The sequence below is a fragment of the Calypte anna genome, chromosome 5A (assembly GCF_003957555.1).
Source record: "Calypte anna isolate BGI_N300 chromosome 5A, bCalAnn1_v1.p, whole genome shotgun sequence".
Taxonomy (NCBI): Eukaryota; Metazoa; Chordata; class Aves; order Apodiformes; family Trochilidae; genus Calypte; species Calypte anna.
Window position 1 is genome coordinate 4,007,028 of NC_044251.1, and position 19,210 is coordinate 4,026,237.

General features: G+C 54.1%; 2 protein-coding genes across 10 annotated transcripts in view; both read right to left on the reverse strand.

Moving 5' to 3' along the window:
- DGKZ (diacylglycerol kinase zeta) overlaps positions 1–3,858 on the reverse strand; it is a 45,981-nt gene extending 42,123 nt beyond the window's left edge. For 4 of the 7 annotated variants that reach the window (XM_030451926.1, XM_030451925.1, XM_030451924.1 and 1 more), the window contains exon 1: positions 2,328–2,566. In XM_030451926.1, the coding sequence (XP_030307786.1) occupies positions 2,328–2,509 (182 nt within the window). In that variant the 5' untranslated portion in view covers positions 2,510–2,566. Of the gene's footprint in view, positions 1–2,327; positions 2,567–3,666 lie in introns of those variants that run through there. The other 3 variants (XM_030451930.1, XM_030451927.1, XM_030451929.1) reach the window with 2 other exon arrangements.
- An 11,452-nt stretch (positions 3,859–15,310) lies between these two features.
- Positions 15,311–19,210, reverse strand: part of CREB3L1 (cAMP responsive element binding protein 3 like 1) — a 45,871-nt gene continuing 41,971 nt past the window's right edge. For 2 of the 3 annotated variants that reach the window (XM_030452668.1, XM_030452669.1), the window contains exons 10-12: positions 18,049–18,169; positions 17,354–17,600; positions 15,311–16,955 (exon numbers count right to left, since the gene is read on the reverse strand). In XM_030452668.1, the coding sequence (XP_030308528.1) occupies positions 16,919–16,955; positions 17,354–17,600; positions 18,049–18,169 (405 nt within the window). In that variant the 3' untranslated portion in view covers positions 15,311–16,918. The remainder of the gene's footprint in view (positions 16,956–17,353; positions 17,601–18,048; positions 18,170–19,210) is intronic. The other variant, XM_030452670.1, reaches the window with a different exon arrangement.

Below are 19,210 nucleotides of genomic sequence, written 5' to 3' on the forward strand. Positions count from 1 at the left end.
TTACTCCACCCTCCTGTAAGGCAATTACAAGGTACAGAAATAAGCCACAGGGAACTAAAGGTACTGCCAGAGGCCAGAGCTCAGGGGCTTGCCCCTCCTTTGCTTCAAATCCCTTCAGGGCTCACCTGCCCTGGGGACAAGGCAAGATCTGCCATTTTGTGGACCTGTCCCTTATCTGTCTGTGGCTGTGCCTCCTGGTATTGCTGCAGGCAGAGCCCAGCAGCACATGCCCAACTCAGGAGACCTCTCCCCTTGAAGCTGGCACCCCCAAAGACTCACTGCTGGTAACCTGCAAGCTCCTATTGATTGCCTAAGTTTCCTCTGGACACGCTTCCCAGACATATATATCCTGGCTAAAGCCCAGAGTAAAAGGGAGTGCAAATTTCGTTACCAAATTGGCTGTTGGAAAGCATTTGGAGGGGGGGAGCTGGCTGTACTTCTCACCAAAAGAGTGCAGTAAAGCCTTCCCCCCCAACTCCTCCAGAGGAGGTAGAACTTCACATTGCCCTCAGCTCCAATGCTCAGGTGGGCATGAATTTGGCCCTGTGCAGCCAATTATCCTGCACAGCTTCCCACCAAGACCACCTCCTACAGGTGTGTGTGGGACCCCCTTGCCTCTTGGAGGCCTGTAGGAATTTCTCCTCACTCCTCTGCAGCTCTGGGTGTTGCATTCACCACTCTGAGCTGGAGGAATCCACAGGCCCACAATCAGTGGAAGAAGAGTGAGCAAACCATCAAACAACCTCACAGGCAATTCTTAGCTGTCCCGGTAGGCATTCTGGACCCCTCCAGCTCAGCACCTCCTGCCCATCCCACTCTGCCTCTCCCCCTCATGTCCATGCTGCAGAAGGTTGTTCACAAATAAAGAACTTCTCGGTGTGGGCAGGAACAGCAGCCAAAACTCATCAGAGCCAGAGAGATGCACATGCATTGGGGACAGGTCAGAGACTGCCAGGAGCTCCTGGCAGCCACTGCCACCAGCTTTGAAACTGAGCACTACTCCACGCTGGGGTGACTTTGCAAGGCCCACACACTCAGCTTGATCTTGGCAGTGGAGGTTTAAATGGTTGCTCTTCCCCTCCAACCAGCACCTGTGACACCATATTGGAGCACAGCATCCTGCTTTGGTCCTGTTCCTCACCTCCCACACACCAAAAATGCTGACGAGAGCTGTAACAAGTTCAGCAGAGGGCCACAAGATGGCTGGGGGCAGGAGCTGTCACATACAAGGAGAGGATGAGATACTGGGGGTGGGTTGGCCTGCAGAAGAGAATGTTAAGTGGGAATATTACTACCATCTTCAGCACCCTGGCAGAAAGATACAGAGAAGGCTGAGCCTGGCACTGCCCAGAGGTGCGCAGCAACAACCTGAGAGACAATGGGGACAGGATGCAACAAGAAAAACTCTGGATAGTTATTGAGGGTGGGAAAAAATTCCCAGGAGCTGAAGCACAGGAACAGGAGTCCAGGGAGGTTGTGCTGTCTCCACCCTGGTGACACTCAAAACTCACCATCAGCAGCCTGATCAAATTCAGCACTGCTTCAGGGCAGAAGGGTGGAACAGGTGAACCTCCAGAGGTCCCTTCAGACCTGAGTTATTCAGTATTTTTACACACTTCCAGAGGGCTGGGGTACCCTTTGGCTTACAGGGGCTGACAATCCCTCAAACCCCACGGGGCCAACAGCACGACTGGTGCGAGGGGAGGTGCGAGGGGCCTGAGTGAATGAAGCTGGAATACCGGCAGCTGGAAGCTGGGATCCCCACGGGAAACACAGCCCGTCTCCCAGCACTACAGGGCTGCCGGTCTCACACCCGATCTATGGGACGGGTGTGAGGGAAAGGAGAGGGGCGGTTCTGAGCAGGTGGAAACGAATCCTCCAGAGACTCGGCTCAGAAGTCCCCGGGGGGGGAAGAGTGGGCACAGAGAGAGAACGATGCTTCCCGACTTCCCAGAGGTCGCGTCAAAATAAGAAAAAATGCAAACTCATCCCTCTCCATGCCCTCATCACGTCCTGCATCCCTCAGTGGCTGTGCTCAGCCGGTTGCCGACTTTAAAGTCAGGGCGGGCCTAGGGCGGCAGGCTCGGGATGCGAAGGCTGCTGACAGATGCCCGGAGGTTCCCCCGGCAGAGGCGAGCAGCGGCTCCGCAGTCTCCGCTCGGGATGTTCTAGCTGCCTCTGGTCAGTCCTCGCCCGGGCGACTGGCCTCCTCCCCTCCTTCCCTCCTTCCCCCGTCCGGTGCCGGGGCAACGGGGAAGGCTCTGACCGGAGCCCTCCCGCCCTCCCGGTGACACCCGCCCGGCCGCTGCCGCTCGCCCGGTGCTCACCTGCGCCCGAAGAGCTTGAGGCCGGTGAAGCGCTTGTTGCTGTGCCGGCGGCCCAAGGGAGGCAGTGACCCCCTCTCGGGCTCGGCGCCGCCCGAAATTCCGGAGGAAGCCGCGGTGGTAACGGCAGATGAGGAGGAAGAAGAGGCGGAGGGCGAGCCGCCGGCCGTCCCGGCCGCCTCCATGCCCAGGCTTGGGGCTCGGCGCCGCCGCTACCGTCGCCTCTGGCCAGGGGTGGACCCTTGGGGCGGGCGGGAGGCGGTGCGGCTTCGGCCGCCCCCGCCCCGCCGGGCCGGCAGCGGGCAGGAAGTGCGGCCATGCACCGGAGGTACCGAGCCCGCACGGAGCCGCCGGCGCCCCCTGCTGCCGCGCGGGGAGCGAGGGTTGCGGGGGGAGGAGGCGGCGACGGCTTCGGGCCGGGACCTGTGGCGCGGTGCCCGGCGTTGCCGGCTCAGGAAGTCGAGTGTCAGCCCCGCTGTCGCCCCGCGCTCGCTAAGAGGTTCAGCAGCACAGTTGGCTCAATAGGCTCCTCCGCCTTCCATTGTTCACCGCCGGACGGGGGGTCGGAGCCAACAGCCCCAACGCCGCCGCCGCCCTCTCTGGGGACTGGGACTCTGCTTCGAGGCAGGCGCTGAGGTTCCCTGGTCGCGTTTTTCCCTGCCCTCTGAGCCACCAGCCCCACCTCGCGTACCCAGCTACCAGGGGCACCCCGGCCGGGTGGCTGGCAGTTTCGGAGGGCAGGGGCTGGGCTGGTCCTCATGGCTGGCAGTGCTAAGGGTATCATCAGCCAGGACACGGTCTCCGTCCTGGCAGGAGCCGTGGGCTGCCCTCTTTTGCGTGGAGAACGAGCTGGCTGTGATGGCCGCTTTCCCTGCTGCCCCAAGAGGTGCCAGATCAGGCTGAAAGCCAGGGCTGCAGGGCCTGCCCAGCAACATCCCAGCTGCCAGCCCATTGTGGCTCCTGCTGCTGACCTGTAACCCCCTCAGAGCAGGCCCCGCTGACCATCTTAAGTGCCAGCCATTCCCAGGAGGGCTGGTGGGGATGGGGACACATCTCCCAACTCCCACTAGCTGCAAGAAAAACCTGACAGTCCAGCCCTGCTGACCTCACGGGCTGGCAGGCTTCGTGTGCAGACTTCCTGCACTGCCCTGCAACATCCCTGCTGAGAAGGCTGTGCCAGCACTAGCACTAGAAGAAGAGGAAGGGGGGATTGTTGGCAACACACCAGGAAAGCTTGGGAAGCCTTTCCCCCACCCCCTGAAGCGTGGGCTGTCAGCACCAGCCATAGCACCTCAGCTCCCCAGAGCAAGAGAAAGGCAGCAGAGCCTGCCCCAGCAGGTACCTCATATCTACGTACCCCGGAGGGCTCTGGGGAACGTCCCAGGAGCGGTGCCGCCACATCTGCCGCAGCACGAGCTGATGCCCTCAGCCGGCCTGGGGTTCACGCCCGTTCTTCCTCCCGCAGCAGACGCTTTCCGGTGTCATCCCGCAGGCAGGTCCCTGGCAGTGCTCCGCCACCCGGCCACCCGGCCGGGGCTCTGGCTTTGTTTGCACCCTTCACCTGGTTCCTCTCTCTGCACTTCCTGGAAGTGTCAGAGCGGCTGTCACTGCAGCCGGCTGCGCCGTGCTCGTACCCCCGGCAGCCTGCAGCGCTTGGCCACCTATGCTGGACCCCGTCTGGAAAAGCCTTACACACGCCCTCAGCAAGCAGGAGCACACCCTGGCGTGACAGGCTGCGTAGCAAGGAATCTCACTTCCCTTGCTGGGCCAACGAAAGCTCCCGGGCTTGAGACTGGATCCTCTTCCAAATATATCCCGGCACCACCACGCAAATGGGGCATGGAGAGTAGTTGGTCCCCTGCAGCCTACCCTATGCCATGTGCCTTGTCATCCCACATATTGTGCAGCACTCATCAACCCCCATATATATGTTCCTCCTGTCCAAACACCCTCCAGCCATGAGTCCTCTCACCTTGTGCAAGGGTTTGTGAAAAACCCACCTGAGTAAAGCAGATTGGGGGACTGTGGGAAGCAAGAGCATCTGGTAGGCTCTGGGCTAGCATACAAAGAACAGAGAGGCAGCCTGACATTTGTCATCCACCCTGGTGTGGGTCTGTAGGGCGTAGCATGAACCTACAGGCTCAGCTTGTCCTCATCTCCAAAAAACCTGGCTCTTCACAGACAGACACTGCTGGGTCTGCTTTGGCTCCAGCAGACCTTGATTCAGATCAGCAGGGGGTCTGTGGGTGGCTTCTGTGCCACCACAGAAAATAAAGCGAGCAGAGCTAGACCCTTCAGCCTGTGTGGGTAGCATTTCTAAAGGGGCACATGATCTTGCTTCATATTCACTCCCTTCCATCATTGAAAGGGAAAAAAACATTGTCAGACCTTGATCTTGCCAGGCGAGGTCTGAAACCAAGCAGAACCCGCTGCAGTAATTACCATGCAGAGGGAGGAGACAAAGGCTGGTCCTGGATGCTTAACTCCAGTGCAGATATTGGGAAGGGTAAAGTTTTGTACCAAAAGGGTTTGTCATCTCTTCACCTGTAGGTTCTCCCTGCAGACATTTCCCTTTGGTTTTGTGCTGCTCCCCTTCCCCAGGTGCTCTCTACCAGGGAGCAGTGTTGAGGCCTGCCCTGGGGACCTTCACCCTCCTGTCTCTACTGTGTCCACGTGTCCTTCTACAGTCCTGTCCCTCCCTTGAGCTTTGTGCAAAACTATGGGGGACCCCATAGAAAGCCCAGTTCTGGCTGTTCTTGGTCAGGACACCAAAAGGGAGTGACCCACCTGTCACTGGCTTCTCTGCTGACAGCACAGGGGAGCAGTGTCCCTTCTCTCTGTGCTAGTGTGTGCAGTCCCCTGGTAAGGAAAGGGTTAAGCTGCCTGCCTGCCAGGATACCTGACCCTGTGAGCTGTGCAGTTTTGCATTGCCCATAACTCAACCTCCCTGTTGTCCTTTTCTTGGGGACTCCCACTCCACACTCCCACCACCCCACCCCACTGTGTGCAAGGCTTCAGCTGTGGGGACAAGCAGGGAAGTCTTCTGTGGCCTCATGGAGCAGGCCTGGCCCACCTGAAGTGGAAAAACATAAGCAGAAGGGAAGACAGGAGCATCCCCTCTGTCAGCAGTGCAGTATCAGAGCAGCTTGAACTGTGTCTGGTTTAAGATGGGGCTTGGGGTTGTGTTGCACTGTTCTGCCATGTCCCTGTGCAGTCAGGTTGTACCTACAACTCCCTCGTTTCTCCAAAACTGCCTCTTGTGTTTCCATCTCTTGTTATACACAACCCAATCCCTAGTGCACCACTGCCTTGCATCTAGGAGCATCCAGGATGAGAGCCATGGAGTGAACACACACCAGCACTGCTCACTGCCTAGTGCTGACTCCAAACTCAGCCCCGTGCCCCACTGCTGCACCTGATGGTGGGGCCACCCACCACTGGTGGCACTGCCATGGTGCCTCTCACAAGCTCTATACCCAGCAAGCAGAGCTTGTCTCTGGAGAGGGTCAGAACGGGATGGTGAGACACCCTTGTCACCCCCCAGCCAAGGTCTGTGGGGAGCCACCTACTCATTAGAACTTCCTAGTGCTGTGAGCTTCCCTCCAGCCATGCCAGGGAATGCCACCCATCTCCCTTGCCCAGCTGCACAAAGGGATGCAGAGACAGATGCCTCTGTCAGAACAGAGCGGACTTGGCTTGCTGGAAATGAGTAGGAATTGGATTATGCTGCTCTGCACAGCCAGGATAATGTGATTAAAAAGGCTAACAGGCAGGACTCAGAGGAAAGTGGCCCCTCTCTGCCTCCCTCTTCCTGCAGCTGGAAGCTCTCCTTTTCTTGCTCCCGAGCCCAGCTGGGACAGAGAGTCTGCACACGCTCTGCCCCAAGACAAAATCCCAGAGCTCAGCCAGATCTGAAGGCAGAAGAAAGAGAAGATGGCAGACAGCCACAGCCAGCACCCCTTAGCCCTGCAGAGCTACAGCTTCCCTCTCCCCAGCGGGCCCTGCTGGCTCTCCCCTCTGCCCCAGCTGTACCTGTGACCAAGCTCCCTTGCTATTTACATGACAAAACAGCACTTCTGCCCAGCTCTATGGGTTATATTTATCTCCCCAGCACAGAACAGCCTCTGAGATGCATTATCTTCATCCTATCTGCCAGACAGGGAGTATGCCAAGCAGCTGAAGTGCCCTGTACCTCACCCGCAGGGACAGGATCAGCAAAGGGATTCCCTGCTTTTCTCCACATGGAATAATGCCAGGTGTGGGGTTGAGGGCACAGAGGGCCACAGGGACCCCTCTCCCCCATGCCACAAGACATGAGGAGCACTGCAGTGTGTGGGCTCCACAGCCTGGGCACTGTCTCCAGAAGTGGCTGAGAACAGAAGCGACTGCTCTGGCACCCAGCACATCTCTCACCCCATAGATGTAACCTGCAGGGAACCAGGTTTGGTGCAACAAGGTTTTGTGTGCTTGTGGTTTCCTTTCTGGGTAAACACCCCCGTAGGCTGGGTTGCAGGGAGCGGTAGCTGTGACAAAGGCCACTGCTGCAAGCATCACCCCAAAAGCAAAAGTGTCAAAGAGGAGGGGAAGCCCAGGACTGTGTGGGTCCCTAGCCCCTCTGGAGAGGCTGGAGCACTGCTGTGGCCAGTCAGAACCTGCCACAGGCCTTCCTGGCTCTAGGTCACAGGGATTTTTCTTAGAGCAAAGCTGCCCCAAGCCTCCAACTCAACTCAAAGCACTCAGGGAAAAAAAACTCAAAAAAACCCTCAAAAAACTCCCACTCAGGGAGCTCGTGCCCCACAGCAAAACCTTAAGCCAGAAGGCACTGACTTCAGACTCCCTTTGGCTTGAGTGGAGCATGACACGAAGCCTTGGTTCTTGGTTGGGGTTTGCTGCAGTGACAGAGAGCAACAAACTGTTGTTGCAGAAGCATCTCCATACTAAGAAAATTGTCCCAGAATGTGCAAATCTGGTGCACAAGCTATCATCAGTAATAAGCTTGGCACAAAACTGTTACTCAAAGCCCTAAATATAATCTGAGAGCTGAGGTCTCATGCACTTGCCTAAGGTGCCTCCATGCACTGCTGCAGCTATTTATGGAAGGAACTTTATTTCCATGGGCTTAATATGATTTCTGCTTATTTCAAAACCTTTATACAGCAGCCCCTGCCACCTGCCCCTTGTGATGATTAATGGGTCCCGGAAGGAAGAGGCAGGTTGGCAGCAGGAGGATGAAGGCCTCCAACCTTCTCTTGACAATGAGAACACCTCTGATGCCCACAGCCCAAGGAGGAGGTCCTCCAAACTCTCTAGCAGGGTTCAGTAAGAGCCTTCAGAGCCTCTGGAGCCAGGTAGTGGGCAAGGGGATTTCTGTCAGCCCTCCCTAGAGCATCTCATGTTCCAGGAGGGGCACCAGATGAAAGGTTCACCCAACAGCTCCATCACCGCCAGACCTGCACCAAGGAGCAGGCAAACCCAGCCCTGCAAGGGTGTAGCAGAACAATACAAGCAGATTTTCACCCACTCAGCTGCCCAAAACAGAGAGTGGAGGAAGTAGCTCATCCCAAACACTGTCTCCCTCACCACTAGCCTGCAGGTAGCCACAGCATCCTCTCCAACCCTGCCAGACTCCTTTCTTCTGCAAAGCCCACACTGGGTGGAACAAAGCCTCTTGCAAAGAGGCCTCTTGAGAGGTCTGAGGACAGAGGCACCCTGCAGAAGGGCAGCACAGGCCAGAGCATGTCAGTGGAGCAGCCTGCCTGGGGTGGTCAGGGTAGGATGAGCAGGATGTAAACAAACCTCTGTAACCTTGGACAATTTCTGGAGCAAATTCAGGCTGATCAAATGAGATTGCAATATGGTCCCTTCCTCCCTTGGGGTGACTGGATAATTGCAGCTGGCTAATTCCTTTGCAAAATGTGCCATGCACATCTGGAGGTGTGCAGCTAAGAGGAGAAAATCCTGCTCTGTTCCCTTCTGTTGGCACAGCAATCCCTCATCCTCAGTAGCATGAGTGCAGACACCCTCCCACCTCTGCACAGCATCGTGGTGAGCAGCCCCAGGTACCAAATGAGGGCCTGGAGGGCTGCATATTGCCCCATCTCATGGCGAGGCTCTAGGGTGCTGGGCTGCCTTGGGAAGGACTCTGCCACCCCGGCTCCTGTTCACCACCCACTGCAGGAATAAAAAGTGCTCAGGATGAGTCAGCTCCCGGGCCCTCCTGCACTGCAGGCACGAGTATGATTTCCCATTAGTTCCCATTATTGCAGTATTAGAAAGCAATTTGCTCACAGTGTGCACCACAGCCCTTGCAAGAGGGTAGAACGGCTGCTGTCCATATGGAAGCACAGCTGACAGATAACTCCTGCTCAAAATCAGACCCCACCAGAGCTCTGCACCTCGGAGTGCCTCAGTCCCAGGCCAGTGGCAGGAGAGCCCATTTGGCCTCTGCCCACGAGGGCAATGGGCATGGCACCAAGAACTGTGCTGGTTTTCCAGATGCTTGTAAACTACCTGGTGCTTACCTAGGAAACTGTAACATGGTGAAACTGAGACCAGGAGAACACAGAGATGTCCCTGGGCCAAGCCAGCTCAGGAGTAGGGTATGGAGGAAGCTCCTCTGCTCGGTCCCAGATCCTCACTGTAGCCCAGGGTCCACAGAGATGTCCCTGGGCCAAGCCAGCTCAGGAGTAGGGTAAGGAGGAAGCTCCTCTGCTCGGTCCCAGACCCTCACAGTAGCCCAGGGTCATTCCTGCAAGTGCTCACTTTTACTCTGAGCAGGTGCAGGGTGAAAGGATTTCTCCTCACCTGTGCCTGAGAACCATTCTGCAAAGTTTGGGGGTACTAAATGGTAGAAGGGCTTAAATGGTGAAAGAAAGGGGAGGATGAGACACTAGATCTTATTCTCTGTGAGAGAAAGAATAGAGCTGAACACCTGGAGGTGCTGACCCAAGGAGGATTTTGGACTGTATGGCTGAAGTTGGGAATAGGAACTCAGCTGAGCATCACTAATCAATGGCTCCCATAAAAATGCCAAGGCAGCTATGAAAACCACTCTGTGCCTTCACTGGTTTTGCTTGGCTATAGCAGGGGTGGTTAAGTCCTGAGAGGACCAGTACCAGGAGAGGAGTCAAACCAAGAGCCAGGACAGAGACTCCTGCTACAAGGTGCCCACAAAGTGCATGTTTCATAAGACTCATCCTCTATGCCTTCATCTTTGCATGTTCAGCCTCCCCAGATCAAGGTTTATGGAGCTGGAAGTTAGGGGACATTTGCCTTGGGGCAGAGGAGGAAGAGGAGAGTGCAAGTTATCAGAAGTTGCTTGTATCCAATGCACTGAACATCCAGAGCTAAGCCTCTGCTGCAGAAGAAGAGGGAAACATCCAACCCAGAACCCATGCCAGAGCTTGTGGGAGGCTGTCATGCATGGGCTGCCTGAAGGGGCGCCGAGGAAGCATCAAAGACCTGAGACAGGTAAGGGGAGTAGGGTAGAAGGAGGAATAAGGGAGCCTTTGGGGGTAACAAAAGGACTGTCACTGGGGAGGGGGCTGTTGCATGGATGGGGAGGGAAAGGGACTAATTGGTACCTTTGTCCTTGTGCTCAGAGGGTTTCTGGTGGGAAGGTACCAGTGGCCCCTGGAAAGAGTCAGCCCTAACTCACAGGAGGGAGATTCGCTGGCACAGGGCACTCCTTCACCCCAGCCCAGCCCCACTGCTCAGGAACCCAGGAGCTCCTACCTGTAGGAGACCTGCTTTCTGATGGCCAAGTGCAGGAACTGCTCTTCCACCTTCGACACCATCTCTGCTCCTCTCATCTCCCAAGCTGGATCCTGTCTCTGGAGGCCCAAGCATTGTGCTTGCCCGACACTCTCTGCATCCTCTTCTCCCAGGAGATTTGCTGCAGCCCCCCTGGACACCTCACCATCCCCCCTGGCCAAGATGAAGTCTTTCTGGCTCCCAGGACCTTCAGCCATGCCGGGTTGAGATGCTTCTCAAGGCAGAGATTCCTGCTTTGTCCCCACAAGCTTCTCTAGCAGCTTGGTCCAGCCTGGAAGGCTCCCACAGTGATGCTTCTCTTCACCTCCCTGGGGCCACAGGACAAACTTGGAAAAGCTTAGCTACCTGGAGGAGCACAACCACAGAGGAAAAAGCAGTGTCCAACTTTTTGCAGAGGTCTCCTGATAGCGCTTTGGGCTGTTGAGGTGCTGCAGCTCAGCCTCTCTGTCTCCACTGCCCTGCCAGAGCAAAGGCAGAGGAACAGCTGATGGAAACCTGGACACCTCTTTGGACTTCTCCTTGGACTATTCAGGACTCCAAGGGCGGTGGTGAGGGAGCAGGAAACACAGCACCCGATGGAGAAGGGGCTTTAGGAGAGAATGCATCCAGGGATGGCAATGCTCCCAGCAGGCAAAGGAGAGCCTGGAGTACCTTCTGCAAGATCTCCCCAGGGCCAGGAACGTCCCTTGGAGTCCCCGGCGGCAGCAGCCAAATGGCAGAGGCAGGCAGCGAGGAAGGTGCCTGTGACACGATCCTGCAGCAGCCCTCAAAAGACAAAGCAGAATGAGAGCGTGAGTGTTGGCGGGAGGAGGGCTGCCGAGAGCTGCAGCTAGGGAGGCAGCCCGGTGTCACCTTAGAGACACTCGGAAACTGGCATTTAACCCTTCAAAGTCCGGGGAGACAAAGCAGGGTGACAACAGAGCTGTCCCTCGCTGCTCACAACCCAGCTGGCATCTGCCTTCCTGCAAGGGCTGCTCGGGGTCTCAGCCACCCATCTTAACCACACCAGAAGCCAGGTCAAGTCAGCCAGCCTGCAAAACTGCGTGACAACAGCCCCAGCAGAGGACAGTCCCTGCTGCTCTGGCTGACCCCAGGGGGGCTGATGGGCTGACCCCATCCAGGGGTGGGGTCTTTGAGCTGTGGTACCCAAGAAGTGTGGCTGTAGTGTGGCTTCCCTCCTCCCAGCAGGCTCATGCAGTTTCTTGCCACTTGGAAGACCACATTATTCCCGTTTTTCACTAATTGAATGCATATTGTCTTCAGTCCTGGAATCCAGAGGTAGAAAGGCCTTTCTGTCCTCTGTCCACATCCATCAAGAGAGTTCCATGTTCTGTCTGTCCTGGGTTGGGACTGCACTTTGTGGTCCCAGTCCCAGCTCTGCCCTTCCTCAGCCTTGCCTGTCCCAGTGCTGCAGACACCAGCTGGGTTGAGAGCTCCCCACAAAGCTGTCATATGTGCCTGGTTGCTTGGTTTGGATTTGTACTGCCTTAGATTCACACGCTGAGGCTTTTACCAGCTGGGGAATGGGAAATTTGAGGTTTGGGTCTGTTAGAGCTATGCCCTGCACCTGTTGCCCATGGGAGGGTCTTACAGTGATGGATCACATCAAGAACATGTTGCAGTCACCCACTTAATCCCATTGTCTTCCCATGAAGAGCTGGTATGACAGGAGTTGGAACATGTCCTCAGCTTTCTCTGACTGTTTATCACCCTGGGAGTTGTCAGAAGCAGCTCATCCATCTTGCCAGTTCAAGTTACTGAACCTTTGTCTGACCCTAGATTTCATGATGACATCTTCCCCCATTCTGTGCCTGCTGGGGGATTTGTGCCTCCCAGGGGCATGGCAGCCCCTGAGCCCACTCCTCTGCACAGTCGTGACTTGCAGGCAGCCCTGCACCCACCTTTCTCTGTGACTCAGCCCCTCCAGCCCCCACAGGGGTTTTGTTCCCACTGGTATGGCACCAGGTGAGCCCTCCCCAGTGGGCAGAGCAGAAGCAGCTTCAGACTCACTTGCTGGAACTGAGACCTGCCCAGGAGCTTGACACTGCTCCCCACAGCAATGCATGGCCCCACTCCTCAATGGCCTCTATGGGCAGATGTTGGGAGCAGGCTGTGGGAAGGGAGAAGCAGGGGGTACCCAGCTAGTGCAGGGGGACCTGTGGCATCTCAGATGTTGGAATGGGCTGCCCAGGGAAGTAGTGGATTCTCCATCCCTGGAGATATTTAAAAAGAGACTGGATGTGGTACTCAGTGCCATGGGCTGGGAACCACAAGGGGAGTGGATCAAGGGTTGGACTTGATGATCTCAGAGATCCCTTCCAACCTGGCTGATTCTGTGATCTCGCTGCTTCTCACCACCCATTGGTGACACTCTGCCTGCACATTCTGTCCCGGGGATGTCCTCGTTCACCAGGTACTCTGAGAGACACTTTCACCCATGCTGGCCTGGCTGCCAGGGCACGGCAGAGCTGGGCTGCCCAGAGGAGCTATGGAGCATGCAGAATGCACTGGCACCTGTAACAGGAAGAGCCTTTCTTGCTCCTGAGGCTCGACGAGCTGCTGACCTCTCCATCACCTCACACCAGAGTGAGCTTCCTCAGGGGGTGTGAGTCCCACCTTTATTGGCCCCCTGGTAATAGGGGGCCTGCCCTAACCAGGCACAGGTGGACTCACACCCACTCTTTGGCAACTTGAGGCACCTGGTTTATCTTGTTTCTCTACAGGCACCCCCAAGAGATTTTAGCAAACATCTCTGCCTTGTCCCTCACAGTTGAAGGAGTCTGTGGCCACCATGCTAAGGAAGGGGATGGCCAGGATGGGGTGGGTGTGAACTGTAGCCTGGAGAACAGGGGGTCTGGGTGCCTGAAAAGGGGGCGAGCCACATGGGGGTCGTTTCTCACTGATGGCTGTATCTGTTCTTCAGGAGAGGGAAAGAGAGGCCCTTATTGCAGAAAACCTCCCAAGGGGCAGGCACAGCAGAGTCCCTGAGTTGGCAGAGCTGGGAGACCAAGAGGGACAGGACAGTGGGTGCCTTCTGCCTTCCCCTGGGGGCCAATCCTGTGCTACACAAAGCGTTGTTGGGGGGAGGAGCAGCCAGTAGAGGATTTTAACACAGAATTCACCTTCTACCCATGTGGCAAACTGTATGGTTGTCACACAGGCAGTGTATGCAGATTTTGTGTGTCTGGAGGAGAGGAGGCATCATGGGGTATGCCTATACAAGGGGAGGTGAAGTATTGCTCAGCCTTCTTTGCATTTCTCTCTGCCCACTTGTGTCCGCAGAGTGTTTCACATGTCTGTCACTAATGGGGTCACCACCTTTCCCTTGGAGGATGTTACCAGAGGTCCCTGAGGACCTGGAAAGTGCAGACAGCCTCTGATTGGGGACAGCATAGCAGGGTAGTGGGGGGCTCTTTTAAGAGCTCTCTTCTTACAGCTGTTTCCCTTAACATTTTGGAGCATGTATGAAGGCCACAGGTTAGAATATTCCTGGACAGGAATTACTGAAGAGTTCAGTGCTGTACATGGACAAGCAAGACAGGAGCACTTTACCTGGATGAAATCTGGTAGGTGAGAAGCCTGGTCTTACAGTGGAAGAAGGTTGTTTTTATACATGGTGCCACAGGGAAGTGTTGGACAGTGTCTGTTCTGTCCCAGCCATGACGAGCGCTCATCTCTCTTGGCCACTGTTCAATGGCCAAACTTGTCACAACAGGGTTGCAAACAGCCCAGTGCTTTACTCCTCTCCACAAGGAAATTGCAATCCACAGAAAGGGATCTTCGCAAGCCCTGAGTCTCATATCCTCCTCTTGGCAAAGGCTCTATCAGTGGCTGTACCAGCCCAGAGTCAGGAGATGGAGCCTCCTTTTAGCATCTCTGAAAGGGACGTGAGCTGCCTTCCCTCTGTGTAGGGTCTGATTGCAAGAAGGAGTTGTTTCAATGGCCAAATTCTGATGAACCCACTAGGAGTTTTCAAAAAAACCAAATATTCGTTTTCTAGACCCACTGTTGTCTTGTTTCACAAGTCAGGGCTAAACCTCACAGTTTTTGCAGATATAAATAGGGTGCAAGTTGACAGAGAGCCTGGTCCCACATCACAACCGATCTCAGCAGCTGCCCTGTTTTTACAGATACCTGAAGGAGTTAAGTGGTTTTTTGCTAGACAGGGTGGGATCAGAGCCATAGTGTCACTAGAAATGTCTTTGTTGCGCAGAGCCCTGTGTAGACTCTTCATCAGAGAAGTTCATTGCACCCCATAAACTTTCTTCCATGATCTTACTCCTTCCAAGAGGATTACACTAGCAGTATTTCAGAGAGTGAGAGGAAACTGAGGCAGAACAGTTCAAAACTGCAGAAGAAATCACAGTGCTGCTGAAAATAAAACATTCAAGTTTGCTCCTTGCCCCTGAAAAGAGGTCCCAGCACTGGAACAAATCTGCACATGGCCAGGGAACAGGACAGTCAGGCAGCAAGAGGTGAGGAACTGTACATGTGGGCTAGTGGGACAACCACACCTCAATGAAAGGACCCATCAAGCCAGGACTGATGCTGCATCTTTTTATTTTATTTTTTTTTGTTGCTTCACTAAGCAATTGCAGAGCAAGTGATAGGAGGAGGGGAAAAGGTGGATTGGAAAAAGCAAAACAAAACAAACAAAAAAAAAACCCAACAAACCCAATGACAACCAAAAAAACCAAAAAACCAAAACCCAAACAAAAAACAAACAGGAGGGAAGAGGCAGCTGCTGGAGTATAAGGGGAAAGTGAGCTGCTAACAAGAAAGAAGTCCATAGATGCCAAGCCCGCACTAATTCTTAATAAAATACAATACTGAAAATAGGATCTGAGAGTCTCCAAAATACAATATCTTAAGGGATTGGCAATAATACAAAATAAGGTTCATTATGTACAAACGTGTTCTGCTCTTGGTCTCTGTACAACGGTGGGAGTGGGAGGCATGGGGCCATGTTCAGTGGAAGTGTTGGGGTTGGAGGAGGATGTGCTTGGACCCAGCAGTGGTTCTCTGTGCTTGGGTGGAGGACAGGGAATGCAGTGGTATCTGGTGACCAGCAGGTCCTGTGTGAACCTCAAGAAGAGCAGAGCTATGTTGAAAGCCTTCCTTTTCCTCATCCCACTGGCCACTTTGTTGGTTGCTGTGTCCAAATTTGTCCTAAATAGCTTCAGGGGCTTCAGTTTTTGAAAGGGAGAAAAGAGGGATGTGAAGGCCCTTCCCTTACTTTTCCCAGTCCTTGAGCAAGAGCCACCCCATTCTTCTTCTCTGGGGAGCCCTCTCCACTCCCAGCCTGGCAGGAAAGGAGGGGTTGGGGCAGTGCAGAGTCCAGAGTGCTTGAAGAGAAATAAGCTGAAAAGGAGCCTGTTGTGAGACCTGGTAGGGTGCACAGGCACTTCCATGGAGATGCATGGGCCAAACTGCCACATTTCAGATCTCCAACACTCATGTCCCACATTGTCATCCCATAAAATGGCAGCTGAGGGAACAGAGCAAGGAGACACCTGAGCCTTTCAGCAGGGTTTTTACTGGGGAGGTAGAAGGGTCAGAAATGGGTGTCTGGTTGCTAAAGAGAATGGCATAGGCTTGAGATGAGGTAATTTCAGCACCATATTTGGCAAGTCTGGCCTGAAGGGTGGTATGGCAAGAGTTTGCTACCTTTGGTACCCACACTTAGAAGGACCCTGGCCAATTCCAACATTCCATCTCTTTCCTGGCAGATGTGTCTCTCACCAGAGATGCCAATATGTCCTCAGTGGCTTTCATGACACTGCTGTGGAGAATGTGAGGGGAATGGTGGTTATTTGACAGGCATCCAATGGGCTGCAGAGCTCTCCTTGGTGGTTCTTAGAAAGACCCCATTTGGCATGAAGCAGAATTGGGGGTGGAAAGCTGGTATGGGTGTCAGGATATGGGTCTCACCTATTCTTAAAGGAGAAGGCCTGCAGGATGGAAGGTGAAGATGCCACTGACCTGGTTAGCACTGCACTGTAGGGCCCGAGCTTGGAATAGAAAGGGAAAAAAGACCCCTTCAAAGCAAGGATGCTGAGAATGGGAAGAAAGGGGTTGTGGGGCAAAACTATTGTCTGTTTTTCCAGAAGCTCTGGTTTTCCAGAAGCTGCTGGCTAATCTTTCTGTGGTTTATCTGTCTGGGACCTGTCTCCCACACTCCGTTTTTGTGCAGATCTTTGCAGATAGTTGGCATGGAAGTTATGTAGGCATGGCCATCAAGAGAAAACCAGAGCAAGGAAGAACTAGGTTTTCTCTCAATGGAAACAGGAGTAGACTAACAGATGGAGGGCAAGGAAGGGAGGAGCTCAAACTCTCCAGAACCATCTCTCCCACACGAGCATCATCCTTTCCTAAGACCCCCAGGCAGGACAGTAAATCCAGCACACTCTCTCTCTTCTTCAGGTGCATCTGATGTAGCCCAGGGGTACCTGCCTGGGGACAGCCCCCTTGGTCTGGAGGCTTTGAGGAGTGAGATGAATTGAGAGCTTCCCCTGATCTCCCTTCACTCCAAGGTGAGCCCACACCCATAGGGTAGTGCTCATTTAAACAGAAGGTAAGGCCAGGAGAAGAGGGCATCTCAGGGCTTCACCTGACATTTATTGCTGGTTCTGGCAGTCCTGTGATTCTCAAGAGAGATCTGTACTAATGGGGCAAGGGGGACACAGGGAAAGGGAGGAACTGAACCCAAAGCTGGTTAAAAGAGTCTGAATGCAGTGTTCTCTCCTGCCAAGTCCCCTCAGTTGCTCGGTGAGGAGGGAATCCTGCAGTTAGACAGATGAGGGCTTGAGGTTCAGCAGCTGCTACAAGTATTCAGCTGTCTCACTGGAGCTTGTCTCCCTGAGGAAAAGAGAAGTCAAGACATCAATAAAGGTTAAAGGTTCATTGCAAGGCTTCTATACAAATTCACCTCTCTATGTGCCCATCTGACAGGATGGAGCCCTTCCCCAAGGCACTGAATAATCAGCAAGCTTGGGACCACATGAATCACCAAGTCCTCCTCAGCTCAGTGCCAGTGAGACACTGCCTTATGCAGTCCCAACTTTTGCTTTAGAAAATGAACTTGGTTTTATGCTCCCCACAAACATTTGTCTCCTCCAGCCACTGCTCTTCCTTTTTTCAGCTTGTCCCAGGCAGCTCAGCTGTCCTTAGCTTGCAGCAGAGGGGACATGCCTGCTGCTCACTCCCAGAAATCATGCAGTGTTTGGGGGCTCAGAGGGTGCCCCCCACCTACTTACCTCTCATGAAATTGCTCTTTGAGGTGGGTGAGAGTTGGGTCAGTTTGGTTCTGGTCAGAACCCTCCATCTGGGATTTGCTCAGATATTTTGTCGTTTCGTGTGTCCTGGCTAGATGAGGCCTTCCCTTGACAGATGGACCTTTTTCAGCCTCCCACCCCTCAGGATGGTCCATGGTTAGGAAGGAACTATAGCTCTCTTCTAAGGAGCTGGCACCCTCATCATAGAAAAGAAGGCTCCGTGACTGAACTGAAGAAGAGGAGAGTGTTGGTTAGCAAAGAGGACAAGGTCTCTTGCATTGGTGTGGGTCATGGTGGTGGTTTCAGCACATGCTCACCCAGCTATGGCCTTGTCCATATGCTGGAGGCCTGCTCATCAGATCCCTGCCTCCCCCCAGCTTCAGGAGGCAAATTGCTCCCCTGGGGCACAGCCTCTTCAGAAGGCAATCAGTCTGCCCTGGAACTTTCCCCTCACTTGTCATGTTTTGGGACAGTGGTTAGCAGAGAAGGACAACAGGCCCAGACAAGGTGCTGTTATCAGAGTTTGTACCACTGACAGCCCAGGAATCTCCCCTCTCCACAGCTCCAGCATATGGGGTAGGCACCAAGGTGGGGATGCTACCCCTGAACTGGGAGTGTTGAGAGAAGAGCTGGAAATAGTTTGACAGGGTGTACTGGAGGAATTATGTCAGACTCACTCTTACTAGTTGTGTAAATGTCTGGTGCTGGTGTTGCTTTCACTGTCTGCGATGCTGAAGAGAACTCAGGGAGGCAGGGCATCAGGGATCCCAGGATCAGCACAAAGCAGAGTGCCAGGACCTAGAGTAGAGATCAGCACAGAGTTAGTGCCTCTAGCTATGGAAACACTTCTCTGCAGCACAGGAACACAAAGCTGGGTCAGGACACGTGGTCAGGCTGACAACTGGGTCACTGTGGTCCCTCAGGGAAGGAAAGGTCTCACTATAAATCTAAGAAGGGAAGACAGAAGCTTCCTTGTGTTGCTTTATTTGAAGTACTTCTGGTTCAATGGTGAGAATTTGTCTGGTCAGTTGATGAGAGGAGGTGGAAGGCAGAGCTGAGGAACAGGTTGAGAAAGAGGGTGATTCAACAGAAAGGATGGACTCAAGGATGGCCAAACGGAACCTGACCCTCGGTAGGAGCTGTAGTGGACTGTAAGAAAACAAGTTCACTGGGAGTAATCTGTGAGGTACCACCAGAGATAAAAAAGTGAAGGTACTGTCCATGCAAGGACAGAAGTTACAGAACTGCTGCCACCTAATACCTGATAGCAAGGATGGAGAGTCCAAGGAAGGAGTTACATTTGTGCTTGACATGCATGTACGCAGGATGTGTCCATTACCTTCTGCTGTCAGGCAGACCAGTCAGAGCCACGGGGCAGTGATACAGGAGAGAGGCAGAAGAAAATTCCCTGCAAATCCCTCTCTGGTAGGGCTGCACCTGTCTGTAAATTCTGCCAGCACAGCAAGGCTTCAGGGTGAGATGCCAGTGCTGATCCTCAGAGACTCTATAGAGTTTAGGGCACTACCAGTAGAGAGCAAGAGGGGGCACAGAGGAAATGATACAGAGCCAGATCCTTATCACCTAAATATCCATGTACCATGGCTGGTATATAACAACCTTCACCAGCTTGTTGCTCAGACTGAGCATGTCACAGAGGCAGTGCATGTGTTGGACATTTCTACTTTCTATGTATAAAGCAGCTAAGTTTGACCTGTCCCTACAGCCAGCAATTGCTTTGTTGCTTTCCAGAATAGCCTTTCCTAAGTAACATAAAGAAGCTGGCACATGGAGGTGATTTTGACCACCAGTGGATTCCAGGAGATGTGGAAGCTCACATAA